Source organism: Mirounga angustirostris, unplaced genomic scaffold, assembly GCF_029215605.1.
Source record: "Mirounga angustirostris isolate CCGP_5_RB_7025 unplaced genomic scaffold, mMirAng1.0.hap1 SCAF_2, whole genome shotgun sequence".
NCBI lineage: Eukaryota > Metazoa > Chordata > Mammalia > Carnivora > Phocidae > Mirounga > Mirounga angustirostris.
This window is the reverse complement of record NW_026991710.1, coordinates 71,418,926-71,442,187: the sequence shown is the minus strand read 5'-3', so window position 1 is coordinate 71,442,187 and position 23,262 is coordinate 71,418,926. Positions and strand designations below refer to the sequence as shown.

Here is a 23,262-nt window from a genome sequence, read left to right as displayed (position 1 = left end):
AGAGCCAGGAATGTGCCTTTTTTTAAGCTGCATGCCAGTTGGTTTGGGTGCAGGTTATCCTCTGCAGACAGAGGAACAGTTGTTACTGAAGAGAGAGCTAAGGAAGAGGAGGAGAAACGGGGGAGGCAGAAGTGTGGGGGTTAAGTGATGTACGGGAAGGGGATAAGTGTGGAGCAAATGCAGTCTGGATATCAAGTGTTTGAGTTAGCACCGGCAGAGTTCGGGGAATGGTGCTCCTGCTGGCTGACTGGGGAACTGACTTGAGGATGTTAGCAACAGAAGTAACAAAGGTAGATAAGTGATCCAGAGAGTCCTTGGCAGTGGGTGTGGTAGAGAGGAAGAGGAAGAGGAAGTCCAGGTACAAATTCCTAAATGATCATCAAGTAATGCCCAGGAAAGAAACCCGAGAGTCCAAAAGAGGAAGAATTGTTATAAATAAATGATGAAACTTGAAAAGGCATGTGATTACTGAGTTACAGCGTTTGGTAATTTTTAAAAATAACCATTGACATCTCACTAGTAATATGGCACATTAGAGGAATGTTGATAGGTAGACTTAATTCATCAGGAAGCATAAGTGGAATTAGATGTTAAAATTTGAATGCCCCTATTCATCAATATTTCACTTTTAATATACATCGAATGTAAATTGTAGTTTAATTTAGCGTATTTTTATGATGCTGGGTCCTTTATTGTTGAACTCATTTTAGCCATTTAGTATTGATGTGTTCGTAAAATTCAGAGAAGACAAAATATTACTTCTGTCATTTGAACTTTAACTACAGTTGGCCCTTGAACAACGAAGGTTAGGGACACCAACCCCTCTGCAGTCGAAAACCATGTACAACTTTTGACTCCCCCAAAACTTAACTACTAATGGCATACTGTGGACCGGAGGCCTTACCAGTAACCTGAATAGTCAGCAGACATATTTTGTGTGTTAGATGTATTACACACAGTATTCTTACAATAAAGGGAGCTAGAGAAAAGAAAACTTATTAAAATCAGTTAGAGGAGAAAATACATTTTCAGTGCTGTACTATATTAGAAAGAAAAAAATCTGTGTGAGTGGATCTGCACAGTTCAAACCTGTGTTGTTCAATGGCCAGCTGTATTTCTAAACCTATCTATATCTGACAAGATGTTTAAAAACTCATATACATATAGAATAGAGTAAGCGGTATGAGGTGACAGAATTCCGGAGCGGACCTGAGAAGCTCTGAATCCAGTTTCTGTTCTGCCACTGACTTCCTATGTAAATTTGAACAAATTACTTAATTTTCAAGTGCCTACCGTACTCATCAGTGAAGTAGATGTTATGGTACATAATCGTGCTTTTCTAACTCAAGCAGTTTGTCAAAGTGTTCGGTAAGATGTAAAGGCATTTTGAAAAATAAACTTATGTGGGGCGCCTGGGTGGCTCAGTCGTTAAGCGTTAAGCGTCTGCCTTCGCTTGTGTCGTGATCCCAGGGTGCTGGGATCGAGCCCCACATCGGGGCTCCCTGCTCCGCGGGAAGCTTGCTTCCCCCTCCCGCATTCCCCCTGCTTGTGTTCCCTCTCTGGCTGTGTCTCTCTCTGTCAAATAAATAAATAAAATCTTTAAAAAATAAAAATAAACTTACGCAAATATACAGAACTAAGTTCTTGTAGAATCAAATTAGAAGTTTCAAATCTAGTATCAAAAAAAAGAATATGTTCATTTCAATTAAAGTAAGTTCTGGACTTAAGTCAACTTCTACTGTTTTAAAAGGCTGATTTTAGTTATTAATATTCTATTTTAATATCTGAACACAAGTTTCAGGATGACTAATCCATTTTCATAAATATGGTAAAGGATTTAGTCAGACAATGAAATGTTTTTATTAGCAGGTATAATAAAGAAAAGGACACACACTAGGACTTTGTGTTCTAAATTCAGAATTACGAGTGGTCTGTGAAAAATAACTGGGAAAAACTACAGGGGAGGAGGCTACCTTTAGGACCAGTAAGCCCCCACTGTTTCTCAGCACCATGGACTCTAGCCCTCTGCCCTTTCTTCCACGAAAAGCGATGCTCTGGGCTTTCTTATAACTCCTTGCAGCCCTCATGATGTGAAAGAAATCTTTTTAAAATGTACTTCTAACTGTTCTTGCAATGTATGGAATCTATGGATTAGCAATTATGATCCTCAGAATAACACTTTAGTATTCCGTACTGAAGCAGAAACTGCAAGGGAAGGTCGGCTAATTAACAGGCATTTAGCAGACCTTATGGAAAAATTGATTTGGTGTTACTTGTAAAAAAAAATAAATAGCTAGATAGATAAACAGATCCACTAGATAAATATATAAAGAACCAACCAAAACATGCCATTGATGTTCTTAGAGGGAAATGATGATGCAAATAAACACATTCAATTTTTTAAAGGTAAAATGCAGAGATAGTAAGTTGAAATAACTTCCATGGGAGTAGACGCTTTGATCCCTTGAGAAGCTGGACAATCTTAGGACATGTATTCTCCCCAGAAGTGTGAGCTACGTGCCTTGGGTGATGTCACCAGTGACTAGTAACCACTGCAGTGTAAACAAACATCAGCAGGAAATAAATGTGGGTAGGGCAAGGGTCTAGAAACATGCCTTCCTTCTAGAAAAGTATCGTGCCTTCCAATGCCAGTGGTTTGTTTGGATTATTTATTATTTATTTATTTATTTATTTAACGGAAGAGAGGGGATGGAGTTCAGCTCTTGCCTTCTGTCACCGAAACCTTTAGTTTCATAGGCAGTGTCTTTCCTTGACAAATGGATTTCCTCCTTGGCGGTCTCTGTAACACTGAGAGGTAAGGGACTCTTTGCTGTTGCTGCAGTTATTGGTTGCTCTCCCCAGACTGACAGGCTTGTCTGTGGATTTGCTAAGAGGAAAGTTTCGACTTACCAGAATTAGGCAAGCCCGCAGAGAAGCAGGAGGAGGAGGAGGAGGAGCGGCGGCGGGAGCCGGAGCCAAAGCGCCCTGAAGCGCTAGGGCAGCTGCTCCGCTGATTGGCTGGAGGGTCCGGCCGCTTCCCGGGAACAAAAGGTCAAAGTGGACTGCAGCGTCAATGTAGGGAGGCAGCCGCCCGGAGAGCGTTGCTGGAAGAAGTCTGGCGGCCGGAGCCGCAGCACGAGCGCTAACTGCAGGGCCAGCTGCCGCTCCAGCTGCGAGGCGCAGCCTCAGGCCCCGAGCCCAGCGCCGCCGCCGCCGCCGCCGCCAGGAGACGTTTCCTGCACGGACGGCCAAGGTGGCGTGGACGAGCCAGTTCTGAGGGTCCCGGGCAAATTCAGCTACAAGGATGGCCTGCGAAATCATGCCGCTGCAAAGGTAGTACTCTTTCCTGTTTCTTTGATTTTACTCTATTCTGTGTTTTCTGAGCGGTATGAAACCATGTAACTTCGCCAGGACTCGGCGTCTTGGAGGAGCGTGCTGCAAACGTGTAGAGCCCGTCGCGCCCTGTGTCCTGCCCTGAGAGCAGAAGAATGTGACTGTTAATACTGCTGCTTTTACTGACACTGGTGTCCGATTTCTTGTGCTTTTCACTTGATTATGTTGTGTTCCGTTCTTTCCTTCCTTGAATGGAAATACACGTAACAAAACATCTCTGACCTCAGAAGGAGTGTATGGAACAGGTTTACCAAAAAACTGAATCAGCTCCTCAGCAGTCTTGTGCAGCTGTGGCAAGCTCTCGGCTCATTTGATAGGATGTTCGTGGGCTAGAGACCTCGTAAAAATGCAGGTTAGGATCTCTCCCTTCCGGAGTCCAGATCTAAGCAAGGATTTTCTGCCAGTAAGTACATTACAATACATGGACAATAATGCGAAGGTCAGAATTTCCCCATAAATAATTCTAGATAGATTTATTACACAAATGACACCTTTTAAAAAACTGCTGTGTAAGAATGGCTGAGCACACGGTTCTGTTTTGTTCGCTAATGAGTGTAGTATGGACTGTGGAGGGCGGGGTGGAGGAGTTATACCAAAGCAGAGAAAGGTAAATTTAAACAGAGGGGTTTGTTCCACAACAACAACAACAACAACAACAATACTGCTGGTGCACGAATAAGTGAATAATGTATCCTAGAGTGTGGTCAGGCTGGAAGTCGCCTCTGTGAGGACTGGAGCCCATCCTCCAGTTTCACAATAGGAAAACTGAGGCACAGAGGAAGTCTCAGAGCTGCCCCAGGTCACGTTTTATGATTTTTAGAATTACTTTTGCCAGTCGTATTATTATACTTCAACTTTAACCGCTTTGCATGCAGTGCCATTTGATTCCATATAAATGGCTGAGCACACGGTTCTGTTTTGTTCGCTAATGATTGTAGTATGGACTGTGGAGGGCGGGGTGGAGGAGTTATACCAAAGCAGAGAAAGGTAAATTTAAACAGAGGGGTTTGTTCCACAACAACAACAACAACAACAACAACAATACTGCTGGTGCACGAATAAGTGAATAATGTATCCTAGAGTGTGGTCAGGCTGGAAGTCGCCTCTGTGAGGACTGGAGCCCATCCTCCAGTTTCACAATAGGAAAACTGAGGCACAGAGGAAGTCTCAGAGCTGCCCCAGGTCACGTTTTATGATTTTTAGAATTACTTTTGCCAGTCGTATTATTATACTTCAACTTTAACCGCTTTGCATGCAGTGCCATTTGATTCCATATAAATGGCTGAGCACACGGTTCTGTTTTGTTCGCTAATGATTGTAGTATGGACTGTGGAGGGCGGGGTGGAGGAGTTATACCAAAGCAGAGAAAGGTAAATTTAAACAGAGGGGTTTGTTCCACAACAACAACAACAACAACAACAACAACAATACTGCTGGTGCACGAATAAGTGAATAATGTATCCTAGAGTGTGGTCAGGCTGGAAGTCGCCTCTGTGAGGACTGGAGCCCATCCTCCAGTTTCACAATAGGAAAACTGAGGCACAGAGGAAGTCTCAGAGCTGCCCCAGGTCACGTTTTATGATTTTTAGAATTACTTTTGCCAGTCGTATTATTATACTTCAACTTTAACCGCTTTGCATGCAGTGCCATTTGATTCCATATAAATGGCTGAGCACACGGTTCTGTTTTGTTCGCTAATGATTGTAGTATGGACTGTGGAGGGCGGGGTGGAGGAGTTATACCAAAGCAGAGAAAGGTAAATTTAAACAGAGGGGTTTGTTCCACAACAACAACAACAACAACAATACTGCTGGTGCACGAATAAGTGAATAATGTATCCTAGAGTGTGGTCAGGCTGGAAGTCGCCTCTGTGAGGACTGGAGCCCATCCTCCAGTTTCACAATAGGAAAACTGAGGCACAGAGGAAGTCTCAGAGCTGCCCCAGGTCACGTTTTATGATTTTTAGAATTACTTTTGCCAGTCGTATTATTATGCTTCAACTTTAACCGCTTTGCATGCAGTGCCATTTGATTCCATATAAATGCTTCCTTTAAGAAAACTTGTACAAAGGGTTTTATTAGTGAAAATGATCTTAAAAATCAAGTGGTAATTACAGTTTATATGACTGAAAAAAAATCTAAACAAAAATGAGTTTCAGTTTTAAAAACCTTGCCACCAATATTTTACTGAATGTTCATGTTTCAACAGTGAAAATAAGGTTAACAAAAATTCAGTGTTTATTTGCAGGGTGTTTCCTGCAGATGGATACTGTGACAGAGACCAGTGTGGTGGTTTTTCTTTCACTCTAATGTTAAGAGCACTGCAGTGGGAACTTGATGGGGTGTCCCAGGAATTCCTTTTCTAAAAATCAGTAACCCAAGGGAACAGACAGTGGTTTATGGATAAATCTGACATTTTTCTATATTAACTCAGTGGAAAGGGCCACATTCTTTGAAGTGTGCAACAGACTAAAACTAATGTACACTTTTTGGAGACTTGATTTGGTTTCCACCTTTAAAGCTGGGCACTTGTTTTTCTTACAATGACTTCAGTCTTAAGGGTCTTAAGCAATCATTTTCTAGAGAATAATATTGGCTGTTAGTGGACTCTGTGATAAGCTTCTTGATAATACAACTATTAAAAAAATAGATCTTTATACCACTAAAATACTGCTTAGTGAGTTAATGAAAGCAGAAATCGAATTAGCATAATTTCCTCCAGAATTATTTTGCATTGTTAGTCCTTATCAGTAAGCCTATGTAAGAGGAATAATTTGAATTTGCATTCAAGAATGCTGATTGGTGCATTCACTGCTCTCTGGCTCTGAGAATTTAATTTGATTGATTACCCTGCAGTCTTCACTTACAGCCTATGTCTGCCTTTGATTATAAACCTCCTGAAGGCAAGGAGCAGGTTTGTGTAGTTCTCTTTCTTAAGGATCTCTTGTGAATTTAGGTGCCAATGCAGAAAACTTTCCTGTTCCCATGCGTAATTGCTTCTTCCAAACCCAGTTCAGTACCTTAGGCTAAGGATTTCTGTGAGTCTCTAGTAATGATGACTGTTGCCAACCGCCCCCTCTGTTAATGCTGCCTGAAGCATGAAGTTTGCGGAGCCTTGTGGTATGCATGCTGACTGATGGCATGAGTGCTTTGCTCAGTTCTGTTACAGAGCAGTAAGGAGTTAGAAACTGAATTAAAAGTGGGTGAGTAAAAGAATAGCTCGAAATATCAGTTAAATTCATGTTCCCTATTTGTACTGAGCAGAGTGGCCAATGCTTCTCATACTTTAAGTGCATGAGAATTACCTGGGGAACTAATTTTTTTAAATCAGCTTATAGGAATAAGCTGCCCTCTTTCTAGACTTACTGAATCTGAATCTGGGTGTGACAGGGAAAGTAAATACATTTTAAAAAGCTTCCTGAAAGCAAATCTGACACAAATGGTCCACACGCTCAGGAAAACACTTTATCTAAACTCTAGTTAATGATTATAGCTTGTGTAAAGCCATTGACAGCAGGTATATATAAGAATCTAACATTATACTACTCAATGTCCCCAAATAACATCTTTAATATCATGATTTTATAAGTGTTTTTTTTTTCATGCTTTCATCTACTAGGTGTTAGCGTTACCTGTTAGAACAAAGCATACTTAGGGGCACCTGAGTGGCGCAGTTGGTTAAGTGTCTGGCTCTTGGTTTCCACCAGGTCGTGATCTCAGGGTCATGAGATGGAATTTTGTGTGGGGCTCACGCCCAGTGCAGAGTCTGCTTGGATTCTCTCTCACTCTCTCTCTCTCCCTCTCCCTCTGCCCCAGTGCCCCATTCTCTCTCTCTCTCTCAAATAAATAAAAAACAACAACAAAGCATGCTTACAATATTGTTGAATATATTAAACAGTTTGTACTACCAGGCATACTGAGGTAATTAAGACGCAAGCTCTGCTTCAAAGAGGTCACATGCTAGTGTGGATGCAGTCACACTACCAGACAATTACAACACATGTGGTGAGTTCAGTAATGGACAGTATGATTAGCATAATAATAGAGATGTACCTACATGGATAATATTACCCTGTGTTTTATTTAACCTCATATGTGCATGATCTTATCAGAGGGCATGTTTTTACCCTAATGTCTGCTTAGCTTGCAATTTCCATGAGTGACTTTTTAGCCTTTCTTAGCATATTGTGAAAGTATGTAGAAGAAAAATTTGTTACTGCTAATCTGTGACTGAGGTGAGAATAACACATGTGGTTGAAATCGAAGGATAAAATAAATACTTTGGTTCCCTTTAATGTATTTTGCCATCTGTTTATTACCTAATGTAATTTGTAGACCTTCAAGGATGGAGTTGACTGTTTAGAATCTCATGATTTTTAGAAAAACCTGCAGAGGTTGAATGTTTAGAATGTGACTCTCTGTAAAGTGAGGAACTCAGTTCTTACAATTTACTTTAAATGGCTTAAAGATGGGATCTTACTACATATATATTGAGTTGTTTAGACCGTCTTCGTTATTTTTAAAAATACTAAAATATCTATATGTACTTCTTATACCAAAGGATAAAACCCAATACACCATAGCGCTATATAGATATTCTTGCCATCTGAAAAGATTCCCCCAAAGAAATAAAATAATATCAGAGGTAAATGGGGAAACCATATTAAATTAAGAATTGAAATAAGTTTTCTTGGGGCACCTGGCTGGCTCAGTCAGTAGAGCATGTGACTCTTGATCTCAGGGTCATGAGTTCAAGTTCCACGTTGGGCGTAAAGATTACTTAAAAAAAGAAAAGTTTTCTTTTCTCAGGTGACTAGGTTTACCTTTTGTCACTAAAGAGATAGTATGTTTTATCAGATTGCAGGCTTTACTTATACCTCAGGCTCTTTGCATGATTTATATCCCAGGGGACTTTTTTCCTTATATTTTGTGGGTCTGTAGGTAGGATCTCTATTTTATGTATAGAAAGACTTCCATAGGCTAAGAAACAAATCTTAACCCTGAGTCTTATGTCTATGACAAAACTCTCAACTTTCACAACATTATTTTGATTTGCTAGGTTAACTTTCCACTAGCCACTAACTCAGTTTATATCCACAAAGAATGATGATGGAAGATGAAGTTAGGAACCCTGGTGATTAATTTAGATTCCTTTGGCTTTAATGCATTGGCATCTACTTTCATGTGTTAGCATCCTATTCTTTCCTTGGTTTACTTATCAAAGTGGGAAACTGAGATTAACAACATTTATGTACTTTTCTTGTTCATTACTCCATCTATCAGATTTTGATATTCAATATGCGTTACTGATTCCTTCTTTTATGATGGTGTAATAATACATCATAATTTCAAATTGCAGTGGCTCTTTTGAGAAGACAACAGAGCAACAGGGTTAATTAACATGTATTAGGGACCCAGCAGGGGAAAACTTCACTGAAACCTCTTATCAGCAGAATTCATCTGGTCTTACTAAGTACTGGTTATTAGAATAACCTTTTGCAAACAAGAAAACTGGTAACATGGGGATGATGTGGGAGTTAACCAGGAAGCACCCCAGGTGATAATGGTCCTGCTTGTGTAGCTTCTGTGTAGTGTTAGAGAGCCCTCTACTGCCATGGTGGTGACACCACCAGTTAATTTATCTATAAACCTGTATTATTCCTAACTTGACACTTGATTAGCACTCCCTGCTCACGCCACCCTCCTTCCCCCTCCACAGAGAAAGTCTAAGAGGGAGTTAAAAGCTGCCTCACAGCAAATCTGGGTTAACCTTTATGGGGTTGTGTATCTAAACTTAGACTTCATCACTAGTCTATATTTGAACAAATAAGATCTCTGCGGGCTCTACTCTCATAGGACGGTTACAGATTCTCTAGAGTCTACATATTTGCTAATTACTCCAAATAAAATAAAAAAGATATTATTGGGGCGCCTGGGTGGCTCAGTCGGTTAAGCAGCTGCCTTCGGCTCGGGTCATGATCCCAGGGTCCTGGGATCGAGCCCCGCAATGGGCTCCCTGCTCAGCGGGGAGCCTGCTTCTCCCTCTCCCACTGCCTGCCTCTTTGCCTGTTTGTTCTCTATCTCTCTGTCAAATAAATAAAATAAAATAAAATAAAATAAAATAAAATAAAATAAAAAAGATATTATGAACTAAGATGAGGACATTTTTAAATTTTACAGAGATCACCCCGTCTAAACCATGGAAAAGGGGCGCCTGGGTGGTTCAGTCGTTAAGCGTCTGCCTTAGGCTCAGGTCATGATCTCAGGGTCCTGGGATCGAGCCCCGCATCGGGCTCCCTGCTCCGCAGGAAGCCTGCTTCTCCCTCTCCCACTCCCCCTGCTTGTGTTCCCTCTCTTGCTGTGTCTCTATCAAATAAATAAAATCTTTAAAAAAAATAAATAAACCATGGAAAAAGTAGAGGTGTTGGGTATTCAGCACAAAGCAGTGGAGAAAGCAGTGGAAGGGTAGTAAACTTGCTATCCAAAAAACACATGCAGATACTGACAGCTAGCTAGCCATATGAATTTGGTCAGGTCATTTTCCTCATCTGTAAAATGGGATGATAATGCTTGACATACTTACTTATGGGGGCAATTTTAGAGTTAAAGAATATGATAATTATTTGTAAATGATAAAACTACTCAGACAGGGGCGCCTGGATGGCTCAGTCGTTAAGTGTCTGCCTTCAGCTCAGGTCATGATCCCAGGGTCCTAGGATCGAGCCCCACATCAGGCTCCCTGCTCGGCGGGAAGCCTGCTTCTCCCTCTCCCACTCCCCCTGCTTGTGTTGCCTCTCTCGCTATGTCTCTCCCTGTCAAATAAATACATAAAATCTTAAAAAAAAAAAACAACCTCAGATATAAGGAGTAGCATATTGCTTTTCTCTTGTGTTTTTTTTTTTTTTAATTTTTATACTTGCAATGCCTTTCAATTCCTTGAATGCAAGACTGTTTAACACAGTGAAGGTGATGCTCTAGCATTGTATTCCATTTCATTGGATGAATATTGGAAAGTGACCTAAAGAATGGTTTGCAGGAAGTGTCATTAAAAACATTAAAAATATCATTAAAATTGGGGCACCTGGTGGCTCAGTAGGTTAAGTGTCTGACTCTTGATTTCAGCTCAGGTCATGATCTCAGGGTCATGAGATGGAGCACCAAGTCAGGCTCCACGCTCAGCAGGGAGTCTGCTGGAAATTTTCTCTCTCTCTTTCTTTTTCTCTCTTTCAAATAAATAAATCTTTAAAAAAAATACTATGGAGGGGCTCCTGGGTGGCTCAGTCGTTAAGCGTCTGCCTTCCACTCAGGTCATGATCTCAGGGTCCTGGGATCGAGCCCCGCATTGGGCTCTCTGCTCCGCGGGAAGCCTGCTTCTCCCTCTCCCACTCCCCCTGCTTGTGTTCTCTCTCTCGCTGTGTCTCTCTCTGTCAAATAAATAAAATCTTAAAAAAAAAAAGTAAATGTTAAAAATAAATAAAATAAAAAAATACTATGGAATCAAATTTCTTGAAACGTTTAAAACCTTCTACCCTGCCTTTTTTCCTATGATAATTATATATCTATGTGATGATCAGAATGAATGTCCAAGAAATAGTTTGTACTGTATAAAACCTTTTAAAAGGATTATTTGTTCTTTAAGAAGAACTGGAATTTACTTTTTTTGATAATAGCATTATTGAGATATAATTCACATAACCACGTAATTCACCTACATAAATTATACAATTCAGTGGTTTTTAGTATACTCATAAGGTTGTACAACCATCACTACAAGCAATCTTAGAATATCTTCATTACCCAAACGAAACCCTGTATTCTTTAGCTGTCAACCCCTATTGTGGGCTGAATGTGTTCCCCCAAAATTTATATGTTGAAGTTCTAATCCCCAGTGTGATGGTATTTTCAGTTCCTTGACTGAGCAGAAAGTCCAGGGCTTCCTGGCCCGGGTGCCTCTGCCTGGCACACCCCTGCCTCGTCCACGGGGCTGAGCTCCCTGCGTGCCAATTCCTGCCTTCACACGGTGTCTTCTCTTTGTTAAAGAGTTCCCTGTCCGTTCCCTTCCTCCTAATAATGTCTCCATGACCCTCAAAACCCATTCCCAGTGTCGCTCTTGTCACCTAACCTGCCAGACTGCGTGGGGCCTGAGCGTGAGGTCTAGAGCTCTGGCTGCCACACACTTGGATTTGAATCTCAGCCCTGCCTGGCTCTGTGGCCTCCCGCTGGTGAATTACCCTTTCCAAGGCTTGTTTTTCTTATCTGAGAAAATCCAGTGATACCTATCTCCAAGGGCGTCTTTGAGGATCGACTGAGGGAATGTCTATGAAGCTCTTAGCCCAAAGTCTTGACTTACTATGGTGAGCCCTCAACACGTGGTAGCTGTGTATCCTTTTTTCATAGTCATTATCATATTTCAAGTTTCTGTTTCTCCCTGGCCTATAAATTCTGTAAGGATTTAGACCATATCTTATTAGCCTGAGCAGCACCCCTCATTGGCTCTGATGCATAGTAGCCACTCAAAAAATGCTGAATGAGCCCTTGTATCTGGCAGAGGAAGGGTTTGTTAGGGGAAAAATGAGGCGATAATTTGCATTGCTTTCTGCATATTTTTGTCTCCCTCGAGAAATCCATTTTCAGACTTAACAGTTTGGGAAATATCTGTTAAATAAAAACTATATTAACAAACCACTAATAATGTTATAATGGTAATTTATTTAAGACTTTATTTGAGAGAGAGAGCACGTGCACGCAAGCGGGGGGCGGGGGGGGAGGGGCAGAGGGAGAAGGAGAAGCAGGCTCCCTGCTGAGCAAGGAGCCCGATGTGGGACCCTGGGATCATGACCTGAGCCAAAGGCAGACACTTAACGACTGAGCCACACAGGCGCCCTAATGGTAATTATTTTTTAAAAGTTAGTAAAAATAACTTACTCTTTCCTTCTTCCCTCCTGCATGTATCCTCATATTCTTTTGAGTTTGTTTAACTAAAGATTAGAAAATGTTTTAACGTATTAATGTTCTAAAAATATTTTTTCATCAACTAATATCAACTGCGCCACGAAGAAAGTGACTGTATGCAGCATTCTAAATTATTGCCTCCCTAAGGCAATCAACGGTAAACATCACTTTTCTGAACAAGTATCTCAAAGACAAATGAAAGCTTCCAGCTGCCTTGAAAATAGTTTTGTGACTAAACCAAAAATTTCTTTAAGACCCAAACAACCTTTGGGTTTGCAGTGAAGTGAAATAATTTTCTTTTCCTGCTCTCAAGCCAGAACAAACAGAGTGTGTGGCAAGGCCATGTTACCTTGCCTGAACACATCCTTCTCTGGGTTCACTCTACACCACAGAAAGCACAGCGTTTACATTACTGGCATATAGGGGCAGAGCTCCCACCTCAACTGTGCTGCTGAAGAAAAGAAATTAATTTCTTGTCTTTAAGGATGGGAGAAAACCCACGGCATAGTTGTGATTTCATGAAGTTTTAAATAGAAGGAAACAGGATAACTTAAAACAATCAACATGCACATATCTGAAAGTGTTTCTAGCTGGCCCAATTAATTTTACAAATAATAAAGAGTACATGTTTTCAAAATATTATATCAAACAGTAGCATTAGCCCTCAGCAAAGTCTTGATGATGCTAATTTTACCTGGCCGTTTACTGAGCACCTGGAGTGTTCTAGTACCCTGCTAGGTGCTAGTGGTGTACAAACATAAAGACACATCCGGAAAGTGAGGCAAGCGTCTGAACTCATGAATTCTGGTGTTGGGTTGCTCATTTATAGCTATGAACAGTGTATCAGAGCCTGGAAGAAGAAGCATCTCCCTCTCCAGGGTGCTGGAGATGGCTTTGCAGATTAGATGACACTTGAATGGAAAGATGAAATATTTTCCAGGCAGAGAGAGGTGAAGGAAGGATTTAAGACAGAGGGAACAGCATGTACAAGGAGGAGGACTGACGAAAGTGTAGTGAGTGGTCTCCATAGGTACGTTAGACTCAGATTGGGAGGGACCTTGTGTGCCAGATTTAGACATTTGGATTTTACCCCAAAGCAATGGTAAAGTGGGAGAAGCTTTTAAGTTAGGAGTATGAACCTGGTGGAATATTAAAGATAAACTGGCAAGGGTGGCAGGGAAAGAGTGGAAACAGAAAGATCAAGTTCAAGAAACTTGTCTTTTTTTTTTTTTTTTTTTTTAGGTAGAATCAGCACAATTTGGTGATTGACCAAATGTGGGGATAAGGGATAAAGTTCTTTAAGGAGAGCAGTTGGCTTGTTAACATGACTTCAGTATTTAAAAGGAATTCCATTCTGTGACTTTAACACATGTCTCCAGCCAAGATCCCCTGTGAGGTGCAGTGTGAGCCTCCTGGCTGTGTCAGTCAGCAGGTAGTTCTGCTTCACTCCTGACTTTGACTGTAAGGAGAGACACAATAGATAGAGGAAGGAACCTACCCCTCCCTGAGGAGAGGCTCTTCCCTGACTGTGCACACCCTCCCTCCCCTCAAATCTCTGAATGATGTTCATCAGAAGGGCATCCAGAGATGGAAGCAGTTAGGTGGATGGGACTGAAATAGAATGAGATGTTCATTAGTTCCCTCCAGGTACGTTTTTTGAATCTAAAAGACAGGACGCAGGTTGATAAAGAATGCCACAGTCATAAAATCGGGAGGAATCCAAACAGACCATGTGTCCCCAAGTTAACCAGGAAAAGAACATTTAAAAGAGACTTAGAAGTACTCTGTCAACTTCCCCAAGGCTTTCTGGAACTATGTTGTCATGCCCACTACTAGATTTATCTGGGACCGCTTCCTCTCCATGCTTATCTGCCATCCAAACTGGACAAAATCTGGACTTCTTTGGCCCAGAGCTGATTCTGGCAATGGGGCAGAGAAGGAGTGTTTTCTTTCTGTCCTGTGGGAACATAGATCTTAATTCAACAACATTCGTTGAGCGTGCATTATATATATCAAGCAAGGGAGAAGTATAATTGGCATAGTGTTTTAGAACAGTGTTTTCCAACTGTGGGTCATGACCTATTAGCGGTCATAAAATCAATGTAGCAGGTTGTGACCAGTATTTTATATAATTTTACATAACTAAAATGTAACACAATAGAAAATATCCAAACAAGGGCACCTGGGTGGCTCAGTTGGTTAAGTGTCTTCTTGATATTGGCTCAGGTCTTGATCTCACAATTGTGAGTTCGAGTCCCCCCGTGTTGGGCTCCATGCTGGGAGCTTAGAAAAGAGTTTAAAGAGTTTAAGTTCTACTTAAAAAAAAAGAAAGAAAGAAAATATCCAAACAAAGAATAATTTCATGAACTTGTGTCCATTTTATGGGTATGCATAAAGATGTAAAATGTGTTTCTAACTGGAACATAGCCAAAAGTTTTTCTTTAAAAACTTTGTTTTTAAATACTGTATCTGGACTACTTATTGAAGATAGTTCATTTGAATGGGAGTTTACTACAAGCCTAGAAATCAAATGCCCATGTCAGTGCTGGAAATCAATTCTAGTCATAGCGGGTCTATAAAGGAATTTTCAGAGACAACTTTCTGTAGGATGGAGACACCTTTGTTAAGCAGGTTCTTATTTCTGAATTTAAGGGAAAAAATTTAGTAGATGTATTCATTTCCTATGGCTGCTGTTACAAACAGAGTGGCTTAAAACCACAGAAATTTATTGTCTCACTGTTCTGGAGGCCAGAAATCCCAAATCAGTGTGTTGGCAGGGCCATGTGCTCTCTGAAGGCTCTGGAGAAGGATCTGTTCCAGCCCTCTAGGAGTTCCTTGGCTTGTGGCAGACACAACTCTGTCTTCACACGGTGTTCTCCCCGTGTGCATGTCTATGTTTGTGTCCAAACTTTCCCGTTTTATAAGGACACCAGTTATCCTGAATTAGGGCCCACTGTAATGATTTCATTTTAACTTGATCACCTCTGTAAATACCCTATTTCCAAATCAGGTCACATGCTAAGGTACTGGAAGTTCAAGCTTCCACATATCTTTCTGAAGGGACACAATTCAACCCATAACCAATATATTTCAGATTTCCACTAGGCGATCAAGAAAGTGGTAAAAACATTTTCCTGTCTTATTAAGAAAAAAGTTCTCAATTTTTGGAAGTCTTTGTTTTGTCTGTTTATGTTGCCTCAAAAATTAATAGCTCTTAGTGTTGGCTAAAAATTCATGTCCTGTGAATATTAACAGCTTCAGCTCTTTGCATTAACTCTTTTGTCAGGAAAATTGATTTGCTCTTAAACTTCACTAATTTGTTTTTATTTCTACTGGAGAGGTGTTGTGTTCTTAGTCACAGCATGCGAATAATACAACTAAACAAACAAAACTTACAATAAAGTATATGCATGCATCTACAGAAGTGTCCCCCCAGAATTTTAGCTGCAAACACTTAGCTATGAGCCAGCTTGAAAACATTTACATTTGTTTCCCAAGAAGAACAGGGAGATTGTTTTTCTTTTCCATACCCCTGAATGGGGCCAACCCAAAACTCTGAGCACACCAGCTGCGCCATCACTCCCTGATTGGAGTGGTCCATGGTTCATGCCTGGGCCTGGGCATAAATTGAAAATGCTCAAGGAAGTGTGGCACTTGGGGTTTTGCAGAAGAAGGAAGGAAAGAAAATGTACTAACTTTATTCACCTCATCATTCTCTAAGAAAATTCTCCTCAACATGAGGGAAAACCTCGAATTCCAGGAAAAAAAAGCTTACTTAATACTTTTAATTGTATCCTTTTGCTCCCTCGCTTAGTCTCTCCCTTTTGCTCTCTGTTTTGTGTTAAGCCCCCATAGATGATTTTCCTCGTTTCTCCCATAATGGAACCTAATCCTTAGCATTTACCTGGGTTTTTTTAGTACTCCTCAGTACTCAAGGAACACTTGCAAACTATTTCTTCTAGCTCAAGTCACTTGAAAATTTAGTTCAAGTGTGTAGCTAAATGTGCAGATGATGTTTGTTTTTTGTTGTTGTTGTTTTTGTTTTGGTATCCAGCCACAATAACCAATTAGAACGTTGGACTCATTGGAACATTTATCAGAACAGTTCAGAAGGGAATTGAATGGAATGGTGATTTGATCCAGCTGTGGAAGGTCCCTTTTGAATACCACACTCTGAGGATTCTCCCAACAGTATTTGATTTTTCTCAGACATAGAAAGTGCCACACATTTTGTGATACCCGTTAGCTTGCTGTGTAATTAAATTGATAGACATTGTATCCTGTGGCTTCAGGTTAGAAATTAGTGCCACTCATGAAGAAACTGTAAGTCTAGGTGTGATTCATTTCTGTGCATTTACCAATATAGAGCCCTATAAATAAATTTGATTAAGACCCCACTAAAAACATAGTATCTGTTATTGCCCTTCTCAGTTGTAGCTTCCTAGATTTGGACTGTTACTTGGGTCTATATGATAAATGCTCTTCCCAGAGGCAGTTGTTTTGAGAGATTATATCACCACATGTCTGAGGACATTAAGCATCTGACTGACGGACATACATGAGGTGGCTGCCCAAATCTCTAAATGTATGTTCAAATTTTAAAAAGAGGGAAAAAAAGATAAACTAATTGGCTGCTTAAGCTTGGCCATTATTCAGAGTTAACAAACAGGAAATAATTAAAACCTGGGGTTTATACTAGTAACCAAGGAGGAAATGGAATGAATTCCAAGTTATTAGAGTTTGTCATTGACTTAATTTCATAACACACACTCCCTTTTTCATTCACAGGATTTGTGCTTATTTTTAAAAATTAAAAATGAGTCAGAATTCTCAATTTAAAATTTAGGCCAAAAATTATGACTCATTTAATATCATTGGACATGCCATTAAATTAACATAAATCCAGGAACAGGCATAAATAACCTCTATAAATAGATGCTTGCGGGCCTGTAACAACAGTAAAATATCCATTTTGTGCAAATGTAGAAATGGTGACTTTTTTTCAAATGTCTTGTATTCTGATATGTAAATTTTGTAGAAAAGTTTATTTTCTCAGTTCTATTTGGAAAATTGTCCTGTCCTTAGCCATTTTTTTCTTAAAATTGCCTTTAAAATTAGTGCATTAAATTGATTTTTAGAATTAACTGACTTAATTTGCATTAGTTCCGTTTTGTTTCAAAATTTATACCCTTGTCAAGTTACAAAAACCCAAGGAAAGGGTACTGTCATGAAAAGGAAAAGAGAAATATGCTAATTAACTATCAAAATTGATTTCTTTCTCTTTTTTAATTATATTGTTCTTCTTGAGTACTGTGCATGGATTGCTACCCTGTTGACTACTACTGATTGAGCAAATCTAGTACTGAATCTGTTTCATTTAGTTTAAATTGCAGTACTTGCACTTTTTTTTTTTAGAACACGTAAAACTAGTCAAACTTCAGGGACATATCCAAATTAAGAATTTCTGATTCTGTCTCTCACTGACAACTTTACCTTGTTTTCAGGCAGATACAGCCTGAAAAATTCTTGCTTATGATTAAAAATTTGTGTTTCTATCAGGAGACATTCTTAGACTGCCAGTACATTTTAATAAAATATTCACTTTCCACATGCTGCCAGTCATCATGCACTATGAATGGACTACGGTTGGTGTAGAGTCGTTATAATCAGAAGCATGACATGGGGGATATAAAATCCACGAGATCTTGCTGAGGGCTGCTGCAATGCTGACTGGCCATCGCATCGATTTTCTTCACCTGTTCATCCCACCATATTCTGATAGCTTAAGGCTGAAGGGAAGCCGGTAACGGACAAAAATGGACTAACATGTAATACAATAACTCACACATCACTAGCTGTGTGACCTGCATCTGTTATGTGCCCCCTCTGAGCCCACTTACCTCAAGTTGAGGAGCAAGTACCAGAAAGGGTTTTGATGAGGATTTACATGAGTTAATTAATGTCGGAGCCCCCAGTAAGTAGCACCTGGCTAATGAATAAATGTGTGAGGGAGAAAAGATGTAAAAGAAGAAAGGATTGATTTTAATTGCCTCTGTTTGCTACAAAGAAAATTAGCACACGCACACAAAATAAACATTAGCCAAAACATATGAACAGCTGTGTTTAGAACTCTGCACCATCTAACTCTTCTCCCAAAAGCACTTCTAAGTTCTAAGGAAACCAACCATATTGCTAATTGAATCTTCACTAAAGTACCCTTGTTAATTTTCATTAAAATTTGTTACATGTTAGAGTTAAGGATCTGTTCTGGGCATAAAAGTTTTTAGTACAGTGCCCCTTTTATAACACGTGGAGGCAATGTTCCTATAATAATAAAATCGTTAGAGGTTTTTAGTTGCAGCCTTTTTGCATGGTGCTGGTCACAATTAGTACTTTTTGACAGTGAATACTTGATTAGGAAACTCAATTCCAATATTTTTAATAATTTGTTTTGTTCAGGGTTTTCAGTGAATTTTTTGGAACCACTATGTAAGCTCCTTGTACCAGTTTCGCTTAAAGTAGTCCCCTCCTGTAATAGCCCTGCTCCAGGTGGACATCTCCCACATGTCACCCCTAACTCTTCAGCTCTGCAACCTGACTCTCTAAGCTGTGCCCTCAGTCCAACCACATTAGAGTCGATAACAAAGCTGATCCATCATTTACCCATCACTTAGAAAGAATTGGCACATTCTTAAAGTCTTTGGCAACAAAAACATTAGAATAGCTAAACTATAATGAAATTGGAAACCAAAATCATGCAAGAATGAAAAATAGTATGTCATAGTTTATGTGCCATCTTCCAACTAAAATGTTAAGACCTTTTCAACTTGTAGGACAGGTGTGTTTGTGTGTATGGGTTTTACAGTGTAACTGTGTAGTAAGATTTTGCCAGGATATTACCAACTGAGCAAACTTTTCTCTTTTCATCAATGATCCTTTAGAAAATAAAAAGCCAAGAGAGAGGGAAAGCTGAAGTTATCTAGTCGCTTCCCCAAAGGTGGTGGACACCCCAGGTGATGTACAAGATTAACCAGAGGTACAAGAAGAAAATATTAGAGCCTCTTTTTACTTTTAAAAAGTAAACGATAGTTTATATTTCTACTTTTATCCGTTTAATGATGCATGTAATTAGTAGATGTCGATACTTAGTCATATACTGAGGGGAGTGCTGTTTAAAAGCAAATTTTATGAATGCATGATCAAAAAAGTTCAAAGACCTCCAGCAGACACTAAGGGAAAGAGACTCAGTCTTTGCTTTGAAGTCATTTGTCAAAAGAAAAACACATGTTAAAGGGAAAAAAAATATTGTATATATCTTACATTTTTAAAAATACTTTTATATAAGCTTCATATTGTTTTTGAAGAATGTAAACTATTGTGTGGGTTGAAGACTGTAAACTATTTCTATAATTTCATTTATGTCCTTACATGTTATCCATACTTGTTAATACTTAAAGTAACTACAGAGAACAAAGAGCAAGAGTAGTGTTTACTGATATGTCTCTCATTGCTAGGACATCCTTCCTGAAGTGGTTCACACTTAACAGGAATATTTTGTTGGCTGTTTCTTACTTTCATCATCGTGGTAATGAGCTATAATTAACTTTATTGAGATAATTAAGTATGCAATCATTTTAAGGGTTTATGTATAGTATATGGAACTTGGATGAGGCTTGTAGAAATAAGGTAGTAAAAAGCTCTTGAAAGTGTGACGTTGACTTACTTTTGCCTGAGGCTAATCTTGAGAGAAACCTCTCTTGATGGTCTCCCATGAAGAAGTAATTGACCTTGGCTAGGTCCAAGGTAGAGTATGTTTTACTAACTTTACTCCATCGTGAGATTAGCTCTAATGTGTCAAAATAAAATTTCTGACAGGAAGAACAGAGTTTTAGTAAAATTGATATGTTAAAATATTAACAGAAATTAATACAAAATTTATTTTCCTTTTAGTTCACAGGAAGATGAAAGACCTATGTCACCTTTCTATTTGAGGTATTTATTTGATTTTTGTTGTTCTATTACAGAGAATGGAAGAGGGGTAGGGTTTCTTTGAGTTTATTGGCCCATTTTAATTCTTTTCAATAGAATATTCTACACGGTGGCCCAGCTAAGCTTATTGGAACCCTTCATCATATTGTTCATGCTGTGTTTTTTTTCTCTTTGGTTTAAGAAATCTTAAATTTAATAGAGCTAAAAAGATTACAATAAGATATTTTGTTTTAAATTCAGAAATGTCAAGGTAGCCATTTTAATTTCAGAAACTGCCTAATGATTGCGCTGTTACCTACATCTTAAAAATTCTCTTCCATGCATATATGCGGGTGGGGGGGGGTGAGCACAAAGCTTCAGCTATGTTAGATCATTTTCTATATAGTAGTGGAGTGTGAAACTAAGTATTCAGCAAGTTCATGGGGTTTGGGGTTATTTTCTAAAGCTTATGAAGCCAGAGTAACAACTATTAAAACAGGTGAGTTTACAGAATTCAGAGTAGATGTTAACTCTTTCCTCAATTTTGAAATCTACTTTTTTAAAAGGAATGTCAGAATCTGTGATACGTAGTTTATGTCTGAATCTGATTTGTTGTAACAGTCCCAGAGTTAGAGTTAAGCTTTAATTCAACCAACAGTAGTTCAGAAATGTGTCATAGGACTTTAGTCTTAGCCAAGTAACTGCTTTTCAGTACTGTTCCACCCTTCAGCAACTCAAAGCATATTGCATAATCACATTGTGGCAAAAGAGAACATTTGAGGTTTTAGTTTGAGACAACATGGAGGTCCGTTTGATTCACTTTGGTTTCCTGCCGACCAAATCAGCATATTCTGGTTTGTAGGCTACCTCAACCACACAACTGCTATAAACACATGAGGATGTTGTTGCTGAGTGCATGGTGACTCCGGTACTCATTGTGTAAATACACACAGTAATATCAAACAAATGATTCTCCTGTATTAATGGAAATTAAGTTTTACACGGTGCAGAAGACTACAGCACCAGATCATGCCAACAAATGAGAACTGTCCTCTGTCTTATTTTTATTCCTCTGAATAACATCAGTCTGTTTTACATAGTATTGAATTTTATTTTTTTAACAATTTTAAAAAGCTGATGGGAAAAATGGGTTTATAAGTCTTAAGACCTTAAGAGACACATAATTGTATTTTCTAATATGATTTTTTAAATTATTTAGACTAATAATGTATCTTGAAAAAGAAATTCTGTACTTGCAAAATGAAAGTTAAAGAATGTAAAGAAAATGTATTTACCGTAACTCTTGGTAGAAGCTACTTGACTTTTCAATGTTAAGTCATAAAAACTAAAATATTATGAAAGTAGGAAAAAAGAATGAATGTGCATACTAGCCCACATGTATAGGAGAGGTAAAGTTACAGAAAAAGGAAGTTACCAGCAGACACTCCTTAGGAAATTTTAAGTAAGTGGAGCTATTTCATAAATGAAAAAATAATTATTATTTGTCCTGAAATTAAAATGTCAAATGTAGTTTCTTTTTCTGAATAACATTCTATGATAGTCTTAGAAATTATGTAAGAAGTAAGTTGGTACAAGTTAATTTAACTTTTTTTTTATTATCTGCTTGACATGAAGTAGGGAGAATCTATTAGTAAAATATGAATCTGTTTGGAAGGAGCTTTTTTTGTTTTCAAATTATTTGCATGGTGGCTTTGAGATTAACTCTTCTTGGGTTATTCTAACATACAGAATTTAAGTGAAAGAAAGAATACATGATTATTAACTATGATTAAAGTTCTTCCAGATTTTTGAACTAGAAACATAACATGTCCACTGACAATTTAATTTATAAACTAGCGCACTTTTTTGCACTACCTCTAGTGAGAACAAATGAGTGCTTAAATGTTTTAAATATACTTTCATTTCTGTAGCCTCTTTGTCTTCCGTTCCTTTCTCTCCTACTTTATTAAATAGATTCCCTTCCTACAATTCTCAGAAAGGGCAGTTACTGCAAGACTCATGAATTTCATAACAATTTGTCAACATGACAAAAAACTAAATTGGCTCTTTAAAATCTGAAATAATATTTCCTGGGGCTTTGAAAAGTAAAAAGTGATTGGTAGCTGTAAAATGATATCTTTCCTGACTAGGAATATTGAATATTGAGTGCTATGTATTATATTTTGACAGTGTTGACTGGTCAAGGTTTTTTGGGGTTTTGGTTTTTGGCTTTTTGGGGGGGCAGGAGGAGACAGAGAGGAAAGATCCAAACAAGAGATGAGACACATTAGCTGAGCTGGGTACTCACCAGAAGTAGATCCAGCCACAGGCAGCCAGGCAGAGGGGATGGGGATGGGACAGCTGGTCAGTGGTGGGATATTCAGTTGGTGGTTTATTCTGAAAGGTCCAGCATGAGGTAGAACAGCAAAACTCAGTGTCTGCAGGTCTGGGAGTGGGCAGTCTTCAGGAAGACCAGATCAAAACAGAAGATAAGAGCAAAGCAGGGCTCCAGTGTCAGAGGGAGGAGAAGAGATGATCCATAAAGTAATTCAGATACAGGACATCAGACAAGCATCCAGCTCTTGGAGTGGAGACAAGGTGCATTATTTATAATGAAGGTAGAGTCTGTATGTGCAGTATAGAGATGGAGAGCATGCAGAGGACCTACAGTGCACTAGTGGAGGTTCCAGACCCTTTCTATGGCTAAGGGAAGGCAAGTGGGATGCAGGAACTGGGACCCAGAGAGGCCATTTCAATTGTTACCTTGCTCTACTTTTCACCTTGTAGAATTCCAGTTTCTGTGATTACGATTCTCTGTTAGAAACACTCATGGCTGAGCCACATGGTAGTCTACTGTACATTTCAGTTGCCTTCAATTTTTTCTGTAGTAAGGTAGGACTGTTATAAATAGACGTGCACTCATATATTCTCATTCTAGATTAAATATCTT

At 39.1% G+C, this 23,262-nt stretch overlaps 1 protein-coding gene across 7 annotated transcripts in view; it reads left to right on the top strand.

Annotated features, from left to right (window-relative positions):
- FAM13A (family with sequence similarity 13 member A) overlaps positions 1-23,262 on the top strand; it is a 351,485-nt gene that overhangs the window by 243,788 nt on the left and 84,435 nt on the right. For 5 of the 7 annotated variants that reach the window (XM_064584794.1, XM_045880762.3, XM_045880760.3 and 2 more), the window contains one exon: positions 20,295-20,336. The exons of the other annotated variants lie outside the window; for them this stretch is intronic. In XM_064584794.1, the coding sequence (XP_064440864.1) occupies positions 20,295-20,336 (42 nt within the window). The remainder of the gene's footprint in view (positions 1-20,294; positions 20,337-23,262) is intronic. 7 annotated transcript variants of the gene reach the window in all.